The following is a 14,028-nucleotide window of genomic DNA, read 5'->3' as shown; positions in this document are numbered from 1 at the left end:
CTGTGGCACATTACCAGCTTTGCAGATAGTCAAACCTCTGGCAGGTTTTCAGTTCTCTTCACACTTCCCATGTGAGCTGAGGGCTCGTAAGGAGGGCTCCATTAGGATTGCAGTGGCGTTGTTGGCCAGATGCAGCAGAAAGCATCGCGATGACAGGGGCCCCTCCCTGGGTGTTGGCCATGGTCAGTAGCCCAGGCCTGGCAGTTGGTGGGAATCCTCCAGTCATGTTGGTTTTGGTGGAATGGAGGTAGTGGGAAGGGTGTCCTCCTCTTCCAGGACCTGCACCCAGCGTTTCTCTCCAGGGGTGAGAGGGAGCAATCCGTGCGCAGAGGCTGTGCCCTGCAGGATCTCTGGGAGCTTCCTGGAGCACGATGGGCTGACCCTCTCCAGTCCCCAGGATGCACCCTTGTCATCAGATCTGGAATTTCCTGTTTTGTTTCTCTCCTGACATCTCTCTGTTTAAGCTCTGTCCAGACCAGAGCATTTACGTCTCCCGTGCTCACTGAGCACTGTTACTCCAAAATCGCTGTGAGTAGTGCTGTGTGTGAGTTGCTCTAGTCACTCCCATTGAGGTGCATGTGTGGTAGCGATGGGTCTGAGTTTCCCAAACCGTCAGCAGAAGGGTGACACCCAGAAAAACAGCATCTGCCTTAGGGGGAGCCAGAGAATACCAGAGCTGTAAAGCCACAGGACTGTTTTGTTGTCATATCTTGTTTCTGTCACAGGCTTTCCCATGATGTTTTGTTTTCTGAAGACCCAAGGCTTTGGAGGTCACAGCGCAGGTCCCACAATCTTCCTGCTGGCTCCTTTTAGGAGGGACATTAAGGAGGGGTTTTGCCACTTTCCAGGTCCCTTCAGTTTTCCTCTTGCGCTGCTGCCGCCAGCACGTTTCCATTGCTGGTTCCCATTGCTCGTTCCCGGCAGTGCGGTGCCCAAGGCTGGGCTGGAGCCCGTGTTGGCACAGCAGCCCCCGCTGTGGTGCGAGCAGCGGGGTCAGCAGCGCTGCTGGTGGTGGGCTCCTTGCGGCAGCACCTGACTCACTGCCTCTCTCCTTCTGTCCCCATCCGCAGGTCGGAGCCGTAGCGGGTGCAATGAGCGCTCCGTGCCGGCCCTGCCATGGAAGGCTGTGACTCGCCCGTCATCCCCGGGAAGGACAATGGGTGCGGCATTCCTCAGCACCAGCAATGGACTGATCTCAACAGCGCCCACCTCCCTGACCCGGCCGGCAGCATGGAGCAGCCCGCGGCGGAGAGCTGCAGCCCCCTGGACAGCCTGAGGGTCCCGTTCCCCGAGCGCGGCCCCGAGAGCAGCGCGGCGGGTGCCGGCGCCGAGCCCGCGGGCAAGGAGGTGAGCTGCGGGCAGTGCGCGGCCTCCTTCGCCGGCCTGCAGAGCTACATGGAGCACCGCTGTGCCGGCGCCCGCCCGCCCCCGCCGCTGCGGGGGGAGAGCGGGAGCGACAGCAGCGAGGACGGCGAGGAGGAGAGCGACGTGGAGAACCTGGCCGGCGAGATCGTCTACCAGCCCGACGGCTCAGCCTACATCGTGGAGAGCCTCAGCCAGCTGGTGCAAAGCGGGGGTGCCGGCGGCAGCGGGACTCTCCCCTCGCTGCTCCCGAACTCTCTGCCCAAGCAGGGAGAGCCCTCTGCTGCCGCTCCCGTCTACCCACAGATCATCAACACTTTCCACATAGCCTCATCCTTCGGGAAGTGGTTTGAGGGCTCAGACCAGGCCTTCCCGAATACCTCAGCCCTGGCGGGCATCAGCCCCGTCCTGCACAGCTTCCGCGTCTTCGATGTGCGACACAAAAGCAACAAGGATTACCTGAACAGCGACGGTTCTGCCAAAAGCTCCTGCGTATCCAAAGATGTTCCCAACAATGTGGACCTGTCCAAATTCGATGGCTTTGTGCTCTATGGGAAGAGGAAGCCCATCCTGATGTGTTTCTTGTGCAAGCTCTCCTTTGGGTATGTCCGCTCGTTCGTGACCCATGCCGTGCACGACCACCGAATGACTCTGAGTGAGGAGGAGCGGAAAATTCTTAGCAATAAGAACATCTCCGCTATCATCCAAGGGATAGGCAAAGACAAGGAACCCCTTGTCAGCTTTCTGGAACCAAAAAACAAAACCTTTCAGCACCCTCTTGTTTCCGCAGCTAACCTCATAGGCCCTGGACACAGTTTTTATGGTAAATTCAGTGGCATTTGCATGGAAGGTGAGCAGGCCCTCCAGGCCGGGGCGGCCGGTGGAGCTGAGCCGCCGCCGGCAGCGGGCGTCCTGGCCCCCAGTGCACTCCTCAACCTGGGTGGGCTGACCAGCTCAGCTCTGAAGACTCCCATTACCTCAGTCCCCCTGGGCCCGCTGGCTTCCAGTCCCACCAAATCCTCAGAGGGGAAGGACCCTGGGGTGGCAGGGGGGGAGAAACAAGAGGGGGACGACCAGGACAGCCTCTCGGAAAAGGTGGAGCCAGCCGAGGAGGTGGAAGAGGAGGAGGAGGAGGATGTAGAAGAGGAGGAGGAGGAAGAGGAAGAGGAGGAAGAGGAAGAAGATGAGGATGATGAGGGTTGCAAAGGACTATTTCCAAACGAGTTGGAGGATGAACTGGAGGACCGGCCCCAGGAGGATGCTGGGGCTGTGGCAGGCAGTGGCAGCAGCAAAAAGGACCTTGCTCTCTCAAACCAAAGCATTTCTAACTCTCCCTTAATGCCTAACGTGCTCCAGACCCTGTCACGGGGCACGGCTTCTACTAGTTCTAATTCTGCTTCTTCCTTTGTCTTTGATGGTGCAAACAGGAGGAATCACTTAAGCTTTAACAATGAGGGCGGCGGAGCCAGTGTGGCCGAGGGCAGCAGGAGGCTGGACTTCATCGATGAAAGTGCCAATAAAGACAATGCCACAGCACCAGAACCAAATGAGAGTGCAGAGGGCGAGGACGGGAGCTACATCTCCCATCACCAGCATGCTGGCCCCCTCTGTGAACTTGGGGGTGGGGAGTGCCCCTCGGGGAGCGGCGTGGAGTGCCCAAAGTGCGACACGGTCCTGGGCTCCTCGCGGTCGCTGGGTGGCCACATGACTATGATGCATTCTCGCAACTCATGTAAGACACTCAAGTGTCCCAAGTGCAATTGGCACTACAAGTACCAGCAGACGCTTGAGGCGCACATGAAGGAGAAACATCCTGAGCCGGGTGGCTCCTGCGTCTACTGCAAGAGCGGGCAGCCGCACCCGCGGCTGGCGCGGGGCGAGAGCTACACCTGTGGTTACAAGCCCTTCCGCTGCGAGGTCTGTAACTACTCCACAACTACCAAAGGCAACCTCAGTATTCATATGCAGTCCGACAAGCATCTCAACAACATGCAGAACCTGCAGAACGGAGGGGGAGAGCAAGTCTTCAGCCACACCGCGGGGGCAGCGGCGGCAGCAGCTGCTGCTGCGGCAGCCGCCGCCGCCAACATCGGTAGCACCTGTGGGGCTCCCTCCCCCACCAAACCAAAAACCAAACCTACGTGGCGGTGCGAGGTGTGCGACTATGAGACCAACGTAGCTAGAAACCTTCGGATTCACATGACCAGTGAGAAGCACATGCACAATATGATGTTGCTTCAGCAAAACATGTCCCAAATCCAGCATAACCGGCACCTGGGCCTCGGCAGCCTGCCGTCCCCCGCTGAGGCCGAGCTCTACCAGTACTACCTGGCACAGAACATGAACCTTCCCAACTTGAAGATGGACAGCACTTCCTCAGATGCACAGTTCATGATGGGGGGGTTCCAGCTTGATCCCACCAACCCCATGGCAACGATGGCTCCATCTCTAGGTGAGGCTGAAGGGGTTTCCACCATGTTCATGTGAGAGACCCAGCAAAGGCAGCCCATGAGCTGCCTTTGTGTGGTGGTGAGCACGGAGGCTGCGCAGTGCTGATTTCTCATCTGTGTTCACCCAGAGCAGCTTTTCCTCATCTTGCGGCTTTTCTAGTTCATTTTCCAAGAGTTTTCATAGGGAGTTAATGGAACAGCAGACACGGGTTATGGATGCTGTGGCGCTGAATGTTCTTCCTCGTTGTGGAAAGCATCCTAACTACAGTGTTTCCTGAGAACTTCTCCTGGGTTTGGTGAGGAGTGGGAGTAGTTTGGTGGATAGCTTTGAGAGAAGGTGCAGTCACCTGCTGTCACTCCCAAAAGCAGGTGTGTGTGTTTGGGATTGGTTTGTTCCATGCTGTGTTGCCTTGAGAAGACAAGGTAAGCAGCTTTGAGAGGGGTGGAAGGGGCAGTGTTCCTCTGCTGCCTGTGACAGATGGGATTGGAGGCCTTTGAAGTTCCCAGCCCCTCACTACTGAAGCACGGGGCAGTTGTAATAAATGGGGAGTGTTTTAGCTGAAGCTCCTCAAGTAAATGACAGGGCTTTGGATGTCCATGAGCTGCCTGGAGGGCAGTTTGTGAACTGTGCACTTGATGGTTGCAAGTCTCACACTGAGGGTTGCAGGGGGAGGCCCTGCCTGTGTTAATAAGCACTTGACACCAGCTTGGCCCTTTTGACTCAGATACACACACTATGAGCTTTGTGAGAAGTGAAGCAGATCTTTCCCGTTCTTACACTTTGGTCCAAAACTGAGCAGAGCATTAATAATTCAGAAGAGTCTACTTTTGGGTTTTTCCTGCATGGTGAGTTCAGGAAAAAGTGTCTTAAAGAGCACTTGCTTCTCAGCAAATAAATTGCAACATAGGAAATAAAAAGTTAAGGAAATAACACATTTTTGATTAACTGAGGAATTGTTGACCTGGTTCTTTTCATGGGATTGTTAAGTTGAGCTGTGGCATCAAATCAAGGTAAAATACCAAAAAGCTGAAGAAAGAGCATAAATGTCTTAAACACAAAAAAGGAGAGCAAAGTGGCCCAGGAGTCCTGGTTTGTCTCTGTGCTTGTTCAGAGTTTCTCTGCATCTCTCAGGTGCTCTGGTGTGAGTAGGAGCCTGTTGTGCTCTGTAGCTGTGAGTGAGCAGAGCTGAGCTCTGGTTTGAAGAGTCAGCCTGACAAACACGGGGTACTCCTGGCTCTCCGTGGTGTGCTCTCACTCCCTCTTTATTAGTTGTTGTCTTGACTTTGTCAAAACTGTTTTTAGAAGATTCTTCACCATTCTGAACTCTTGGACAAGAGATGGGCTATAGCAGTGCAGGAGTGGCACTTGTCAGGTTGTTTCTGTCATGCCATGTTCTACACTGTTGCCACCTTGTGATAGCAGTGCGGTCACCTCCCTATGAGGTACCCAGCCACCCTGGGCTTGTGACTGCTGACCTTTGCTTTACGTGGTAGGGACTGTGCTTAACTACTGCATGAGGTAGCATTTGCTTCTCTAGGGAGGCAAGAAAAAACAGAATGAAGTGTTAATGCTGTTCTTGAAATAGCCACAGGAGCTTTCAGTGCTGTGGAATTCTTCATCCTCTCAAAGTCTGTAGGGTTTATCTTGCCACCTTTGATGGGCAGAGGGCTGGGTGATCCTTCAGCAAGAGAGTAGCAAGGATGATAGTAGTCCATTCCCAGCCTTCTATGCTGGCTGCAGTAACTTTTCTTCAGTTCTGGTGCAGACCAGCAAGACGGAGGAGTGGGCGAAGGGAGACACACAGCTGGGGTCTCACTGTGTGTTTGTGGGTACGCAGGTGGCACTTGGGAGCAGCTTATGCTCTGCTCTGTGTTTATCTTCTGGAATTCAGCCTTTCTGACCTCTTCTTCCCCTTTTCTCTTTGTGCAGTGGGTGGCGAGATCCCTCTGGACATGCGTTTGGGTGGTGGACAGCTGGTGTCTGAGGAGCTCATGAACTTGGGTGAAAGTTTCACGCAGACGAATGACCCGTCGCTGAAGCTGTTCCAGTGCGCTGTGTGCAACAAGTTCACTACAGATAATTTGGACATGCTGGGGCTCCACATGAACGTGGAGCGGAGCCTCCCCGAGGACGAGTGGAAGGCGGTGATGGGGGACTCGTACCAGTGCAAGCTGTGCCGCTACAACACGCAGCTCAAGGCCAACTTCCAGCTCCACTGTAAGACAGACAAGCACGTGCAGAAGTACCAGCTGGTGGCACATATCAAGGAGGGGGGCAAAGCCAACGAGTGGAGGCTCAAGTGCGTGGCCATTGGGAACCCAGTCCATCTGAAATGCAATGCCTGTGACTACTACACCAACAGTCTGGAGAAGCTGCGTCTTCACACCGTGAACTCCAGGCACGAGGCCAGCCTGAAGCTCTACAAGGTAAGGGCTGCCTTTGCTTCATCTCCTTTGATTTTCCAAGGAAAATCTAAGTTGAACCACAGTGCATTGTGACCCTTTGGAGATGAGCTGCTGAGAGTTCTGCATTGCCCTGATCTCATTGTGTGCTGCAGCTCTTCAGCCTGTGTTCTGTTGGTGACTGTGGTTGTCCAGGCTTCAGGGCAGGAGATGTTCACACCACGATGCTTTAGAAGGGGCTGGTGTCTTATAGCACTGAAACTGTGATACTCTGCACAGAAATTGAGCAATCCTGGTTAGAAAGTTGTGCAAGGTGACATTTGCTTGTGTTTGGTTGGCTCTTTCCGATGGAGTTTGTCAGTGTGTGTCTCCTGAAGGCTTTCGGTGGTCAGTGTGCTGGTCCTGGCAGCAGGCAGCGGGCTGGCCGTGGCTGCAGTGCTGCAGTGCTCTGTGTAGGTCGGTGCTGGGATCTGTGAGCAGAGTGCTGCTGGGTGTGGGCGAGGAGCCCTGAGCGTGGCCCTGCACCATGGGCGTTGCGTGTTCCATCACAGCACTCTTTGGGCTGTCACTCCCATCTTGCTGGCTTTTCCTCCCACCCTCCCTCTTCTGTGTTGTCTTTACAACCATTATAACCATCTTCTCTTTCCTGTCTCACTCGTCTGGTCCGCAGCCCCTCCCGTTGCTGGCCGAGCCCTGTGGGCTGTAACCCAAGAGGAGCTCCGGATACAGTAAATAGTCCTTTCACTCGTGCAGCAGAATTGCTCCAGACGTTTCTATTGATTTTCACTGGACTTAAAGCTTCACCTTTTTCTCTAATCATCCCATAATAGCTTTAGTATGAACAATCAGGTACGAATTGCCATAAATCTCAGCAGCCGCATCCCCTCCATTCACACGTGCTCTCCCACTCATTGTCTGCTCTTTCCTCACAGGTTTTTTTGTATTTTCTGTCCTCATCCTCTTCTTCCTGCTTTCCCCGAAATGTGCTGAGGTTTCTTTATATACACACAGAGTGTACCTTGCACTTTTTAGTCGTTTCTTTGAAGAGTTTTTTTATGTAATGGGATTTTAAGACCTAACATTGAGCTCTGTAGGACCCACCCACTTCACAGTGTGGACACATTTTCATAACTCCTGCATTTTTCCTAGGCATTAACAGTTCCAGCCAATTCAGGGAGGAAGGTTATAACCAGGAGCATCATGTAAGGTTTGCCTTGAGCTGTGGTTGTTGGATCTGCCCAGAATTGATGGGGAGCTGCTCAGAACAGGGCTGTGTTTCTCTGAGCTCACTGTTGAGGCCAAGATGGCTGTGACAGCGATTGCTCCATCTTGAGCTGGGATCCAGCCTCACCCTTCAGGGTCTGGCTCTGGGCATGGTCAGGTCTGCACATACACCTGCAGGAGGCCTGAGAGAGTTACACAGCTTGGAAACCAGGGGCAGCGGAGTCCCCTTGAGGCGTCAAGAACCCAGCTGAGGGAACTGAATCTCCTCTGTGGAGGTCAGTTTGGGGTACAAGAGAGTTGTTTGAAAGCTGTATTATGATTTTTTTTACACGTAATGTTGTTCTTTTAAGTATACATTGCAAAGGCTTGAAGTTTTCTTTATCCAGGCCCTTCATCTCCAGTGAGTTCCAGTCGGGAAAAACAATTGAGGCACTAGAATTCTCTCGCTGAGGGGAAAGAAAAGGGGAAAAAAGGAAGAAATGGAAAAAAATCCCACCAGCGTCGGGAGACAGCCATTAAGATTGCTAGGATGTTTTCCTTGGGCAGGCACAGAGGAGCTGTCAGTTTTCAGGTTTGTGAGAGGCCTGGGCAGTCTCAGTGCTGCTCCAGCCCTGTGTTGCTCTGACACAATAGCAGTGAAACACCAGCTGAAGGGTAACACATTTCAGAGTCATGGATTCCTTTGGAGTGCTCCATATACTGGCCTTCAAGTATGGCTGGATAAAGCTTGGAGCAGAGGTTGGTGGATGGCTGGATTCACAGTGTCTTGCTTCAGCACAGCTGGAATCAGGGACTGATTTAGTGGAGAAGCCTCTCTGGATGAGGCACGGCTCACACAGCTCCAGCCCGGCTCTCGGGCCGTGCAGCAGCTGTAATGCCATGTCTGCTGATAACTGAAGGGATGCAGCGGCAGTGGGGGGAGTTCACAGAATGGTTTCTCTTCTCTCAGGCCTTGGTGTGGTCTGCAGTAAATTGAGATTGATTGGATGTTATTTTTCCTCTTGCTAATGTAATCCATTAGCCTGGCACATGCATAATCAGTTTAGAGCACAGTTAACTGGATGTAATCGAGTTCTTCCCTGCCTGCTGGAGAAAATCCTCTCCAGATGCTGCTGGGTGAGAGCACACACTGGGCTTATCACACACAATCCTCCTTATTCTGCTGCTTTTGCCATTTTTTTCCTAAATCACATGTTATTGGCTGCTTGCATTGCCCAAGTGCCACTTCTGTCAGTGTTACTTGCTGCCAGAAGATGTGATCTGGAGGCACTGTCAGTCCATAGTCGGGTAAACCTTTTAGTCTTCTGCAACACTCCCAGTGCCAGGGGAGAAGGTCTGGTCTTCTGCTGCCATCTTCGTCCTGCACATTGCAATAGCTTCTGTCAGGCCTCTTCCCTGTCAGGGGTAAGGGGAGGGGAATGCCAAAAAACTGGAAGGGTCTGGTAACCTTTCCTTTATTGTTGTGCACTCCCAATTCCCTGCTGTCCCTCTAGAATTCTGTGACTGAAGTGGAAATGCTGTTGTTTATCTGGCACTTGCTGGGGGAGCGTGGTGCCTGTGCCTTTGCTGTGACTGCTGGCCACCTTGGCTGACCGAGGGGGTTTATATCCTGAGGAGCTCCCTGGAAGGCAAAAGTGCCATTGTCAATGCACAATGCACAATGACAGTGCAGTGCATCGCCGGTGCATTACATTTTTGGGGTGGGTGTTCTGGCTTGAGGTAGGTGATGGGTTTGAGGACTTTGCCTCCCATAGGTGGGACATGGTGTGGCCTGGGTGACAGGGTGGCTGTGAGCAGAGGCGAGTGCAGCTCCCTGGAGCAGCAGCCAAGGCTTGTCTCCTCGTGGAGCAGAGCAGCAGTGTTCCTCACATCTGGAAGAGGTTGGGCACGAGCTCCCAGCATCTACTGCACAGGTGGAGTTTCCAGAAGGAATTAATCTGCTTGAGAAAGAGCCAGGTTTGGACATTTCCTACAACTTCCTGACAATCTCTAGTTCAGAATGTGCAGCTCAGAAGAAGTTTAAACAAAGAACTACTGAAGGAACACGCTGCTGGCCAGACTGCCAGCAAGTGCCTTCAATGAGTTCATTCAGTGTCTTCCTTTTCAGTGTTTCCAAGTGCTGAGTTCACTTTTTTAGGGAATAGGGAGTCTGGAGGAGAGGGTTTGGGTTACGTGGTGCCATGCATAGAGGCTCTTTGTTAGCTAGAGATGCAGAGTGTGCAGGAAAATGACTCTTTAATATCTGTGCTTATGGTAGTGGTGATGAAACCGTGGATGTGTGCTGACTCGGACAGAAGCAGAGCTGAGCTGTGGGAAGGGAAGGGGGATGTGCAGCTGCACACCCAGCAGAAGGCCTCAGTTCCACCGTGCAGAGCATTGTCCCATCACGCCTCTCCCACGGGGGCTTGCATCCCCTGTGCTGGCCACAGGATTCTCAAAGAAACTTGTTGGAAAATCCCCAAAAAGTTTTAATGCCAGAGGATGCGTGGAATACTGTATGAGATGTAGTTACAGAATGATGATGATGATGATGGTAATGCATTCAAATTCAATGTCCTTCCATAACAGAACAAGGCAGAGAGTACCTTCTGTAATAGTAGCTAACTTTGAAGTTAAAATTGTGTGAAAATGAGTGAGCTGCTGTTGGATACAGTAAAGGGTATGAGGTGTGTGGGTCACAGAATTACCAAAAAGCACCTTAGCTGCTTGTGTTAAACGTAACAACCCCTGAGAAAACAGAGCAGGGGGAACCTGGCCAAAGTCCACAGAAAGCCCATGTGATCAAATAGGAAAGTATTACATCTGGAGGTCGGGAAAGAGAAGAAGGCCCATGTTACAGGGAAGGGAAGGAAGAGAGAATTCTTCTCTTGCGTTTAAAACCAGAACTGAAAGGTACTTCTGTATGGAGGATAAATCCTGAAGAGTGGTCTCACCTGGAGGAGCCATGAAGGAAAAAGTCACTTGCTTAGCAGGACTGAGAGTTCTGGAGGAGCCCCACAGCAGGGGCAGAGGCTCCTGGCAGTAGTGTGGGCCAGAAACAGCAAAGCATCAAGTCAGCAAATGGCTATAAACCGTAATAGAAAAGGTTTAGGGGGCATATGGACTAGGAAGGGGAAAAGCAGACTTTGGGAAGAGAGGTTCTTGCAGCACTGTCAGTTGTTTGAAGGAGCCAGGCAGGCTTCAGGCAGGGCTGGGCTGCAGGGACAGGGGATTCCCAGGGTCTTTGTAAGATCCTTCATGAGCAAACTGGGGAAGAGGTCTGGGCAGGGGTAGGGAGGTAAAGGATGAGAAACAGAAGGTAAAATAAAAACTAACTTGGCAAGGGGATAATATGTGAGCTGTGTAAATCATCACTTGGTCTGATGGTTCAATACTGTGTTCAACTTAGGTTGTTTTAGGAAGGCTTTAAAAAACCCCTTAGAAGATACCAGAGAAAGCTGCAGGAGTGGCAGATGGCTGGAATGACTTGGGTGATGACCATTGGCTTGGGAGTTGGCTTGACACAGGAATCCAGTGTGGAGGAGAGCTTGTGAATTTGATAAATTTCAGTGCTCTGGAAATTGCTGGTTTGATAAAATACTCCTGCATTTGAATGGGTGTGAGTTAGTCTTGCCATAGTTGTGCCGTGAGGTCAGGCTGAGAGTCCTCTCGTCCCATCACTTGGCTGACAGGAGGTGCTCCCTGCAGGAGTTGAGTGTAGGAGAGCCCTGGGGAGCAGCCCAGGGACCTGCCCCCAGAGCTCCGTTTGGAGCTGCCAGGAGCTGGGCTGGTTCTGCTCTGAAATACCCAGATGATGTCGCGGGCAAAAGGAGATGTGTTTGGGTTTTGATTTTTATCACAGTCTTCCTCCCATCTCTGCCTTTTAAGGTTCTTGGGATAAAGTTGCTCACAGAAAGTCTGTCGTGCTCATTAGGAGGTTTAGAGCTCTGTTAACCTTTGATTTACTTGCTGTCTGCCTTCAGTGTGTTTTGGCTTTATTTTTGCAAGTTTATCTCTTGGAATACAGATGCAGCATCAGAGCTCTGAATTACACTCTTGAGCAACACAAATTGTGCCTGAAGCCCATTTAAATTACAGCTTATGAGGGACTTTGAGCTGATTTCCTTCCTACAAGGTTTAAGACAAATTCCAATGGCAGCTTCACAAAGGAAATAACTACTCATTTGAATCTCCCTACAAAGTTGTTTTTAAAGATGGTCTCCAAAACCTTCAACTCAAATCTGCATCCTTTGGTGGCCCTTAGATCCAGTACCTTTGGTCCTGTTGGGATTGACAGATATTTTGATACAAAAAGCTCTCCATGTCAGTTTAACCCTTTGAGACCTGTCCTTCACGGGGCTGCACGTTCCTCTGAGTGACAGATTTCTCCCTGTCACTAAAAGATGTCTTTACCTGCCTTTAGGTATTGAATACCAAAGTCTGTTAGTACAGGATCACAGAACTTTTCCTTTCTCTGCACTGCTTTTTGAAAGGATTCGAATCAGAACTGCTGAGAGCACACAGCATTGCTTGCTCTATGTTTTATTTATGGGCCTATGTCACTTAGGTTTTTCTTTCAAGTTTTCCAGTAAGTGCTGAGCCATGTGCAGCCAGCAGCTTAGTAAAGAAACCACCCTGTAAAAGCAACGTAAACAACAAAGGAGTGAGAGCTGGAGCAGGAGCCCTGGTCACACAGCAGGAACCAGGAGCTCCCCAGAACATGGGGCTAAAAACCCTCGGTCAAACAGGGTTTAGAAATCAAAATATTTGTGAGAATGGGCTACAACTAAACTAACCAGACACGAGAAAAAAACAAACAGAAAAACACCTTGTCAAGCTTTATCCTATTGTACATAAGCTCAGTTTTTCCTGGCTTGTGTAGCAGCCTGTGGGCAGAGCAGCAGGAGTGGGTCTTGGCTCTCGCTGTGGGTCTGCAGGGAGAGAGGCTCAGCACAGGGCAGGGAGGGTCTTGCAAAGCTGTTCTCAGCCTCAGGTGGCATCTCAAAACAAGGTGTCATCATGTTGGATGGAGTGTCAGTGTGCATCTGACCTTTTCCCGTGCGTGATGCCAGTTCTGTTGTGTTTGTGGTTCATTCTTTTAATCTGATAATTTTGGAATGTGTGGATGAGTACTTAAATTTCCAAGCAGGAATTTTTCCCTTGTCAGGTGGTGCTTCTTGTTGGGACATTCAGGGAGAGGAATCAAAGTGAGCCACAGAGTGGTTCTGGCCACAGCTCTGCTGCAGGGGGGCTGACAGGCTCTGGCAGACCTTGCCTTGGTGGTGCAAGCTGCCAGTGAGCCACTGTCCCTCCCATGCTGGTGTGGGAGGTCGCTGCTCTGCGGAGGACAGCGTGGAGGGAGAGATGCTGGTCCAGAGCCAAAAGTCTGGCATTGTCTTCTGGGTGATCAGCTGCTGCGAGCAGTGGTGGGCATCCACTTACGCTCCTGCCTGCAGCTTCAGCTCTGCCGTGGGAAGCTCCAGGCAGAGACCTGAGAAGATGCTTGTCCAGGACAGGGAATGGGCCTGTTGGTTGTGGCCTTACCCAGCTGGTTCTGCGGTCTTATCCCAGTGTGGTTGTCAGGATCTTATTCACAGCATGCTTGTCAGGGTCTTTTCCCCACAGGCTGCAGACACCCAACACAGGCAGTTGAAGACGAGCTGGTAGGCCTGGAACAAGTCAGGGTTTAGGAGTGCTGGAGCAAGGAGGCAGAGGAGCTGGGAGCCAGTTGGGTGTGAGGCTGAAGCAGGCGGGTGGCACTGAAGGCAGGGCACAAAGCCTGTGCCAAGGAGCTGTGCTGGAGTAGTTCCCCCTGAGGATCCCACGCTCCCTCTGGGCCGTGGTGTTTCTCTTTGCAGAGGTTGTTAAGGAAACCTCCCAGTCAGGCCATTCCCAAGACTCCTGAGCAGGCACACTCCCAAGGCCAGAGCCTTTCACTGCTGGGACCAAAGCCCCTCCACAGTGCTGGCTCCAGTGACCCGATGGGTCCTGCATGGCTCCCCACACTCCCTCACCCCGTCAGACCAGCTTTCCTCACCAGTTCCACCCCGGGTTTCCTGTGGCACAGTCTCAGGTGTCTCAGTCCATAAAGCCATTTATTCCTGGTGTAGTAACAGAGAAACAGTTTGAGCTGGTGTCTCTGGGAAGGGACCCCCAAGAAAAGAGCACCTGGGCTTTTATATCCTCTTAGTCTACCCACACACAGGTATCCAGGTCTTCAGCTCCTGCCCCTGTCTTCCTGTCCATCCACCTTGCTGGTGTTACTGGACTCCCATCTCCTTTGTCATCCAAGATGTTGGCAATTCCCAGTTCCTGCTGTGTCTCCCAGTGTCCATTCACCTGGCTGGTGTCACCCATGCCTGCTCTTTGTTATCCCAAAGGCTGGCAGCTCACAGCCTCCTGTCCTGTGCTGGAACCCAGAGCTCAGTTGGCATTTCAGTCTGTGTCTTGAGTCCAGCTGCCTGGACTAGATGGATTCCTCAACACAGCTAATACACCTCGAAGACCTCAGAATGCTCTTAGTTCCTTTTCTGGTCGGGCAGGTCAGGTTTTCGGTGCCTTGGGTACCAGCCCTGGCCAAGCCCCAGTTCTGCAGCTGTAGGCTGGCTGG

At 52.1% G+C, this 14,028-nt stretch overlaps 1 protein-coding gene across 5 annotated transcripts in view; it reads left to right on the top strand.

Annotated features, from left to right (window-relative positions):
• Window positions 1-14,028, top strand: part of ZFHX3 (zinc finger homeobox 3) — a 382,420-nt gene that overhangs the window by 298,472 nt on the left and 69,920 nt on the right. For all 5 annotated transcript variants that reach the window (XM_039696465.1, XM_039696467.1, XM_039696469.1 and 2 more), the window contains 2 exons: window positions 1,071-3,814; window positions 5,743-6,239. In XM_039696465.1, the coding sequence (XP_039552399.1) occupies window positions 1,117-3,814; window positions 5,743-6,239 (3,195 nt within the window). In that variant the 5' untranslated portion in view covers window positions 1,071-1,116. The remainder of the gene's footprint in view (window positions 1-1,070; window positions 3,815-5,742; window positions 6,240-14,028) is intronic.

This window comes from Passer montanus, unplaced genomic scaffold (genome assembly GCF_014805655.1).
Source record: "Passer montanus isolate IOZ18808 unplaced genomic scaffold, ASM1480565v1 scaffold98, whole genome shotgun sequence".
Lineage (NCBI taxonomy): Eukaryota > Metazoa > Chordata > Aves > Passeriformes > Passeridae > Passer > Passer montanus.
The sequence above is the reverse complement of the archived record's forward strand: the minus strand, read 5'-3'. Positions and strand labels throughout refer to the sequence as shown.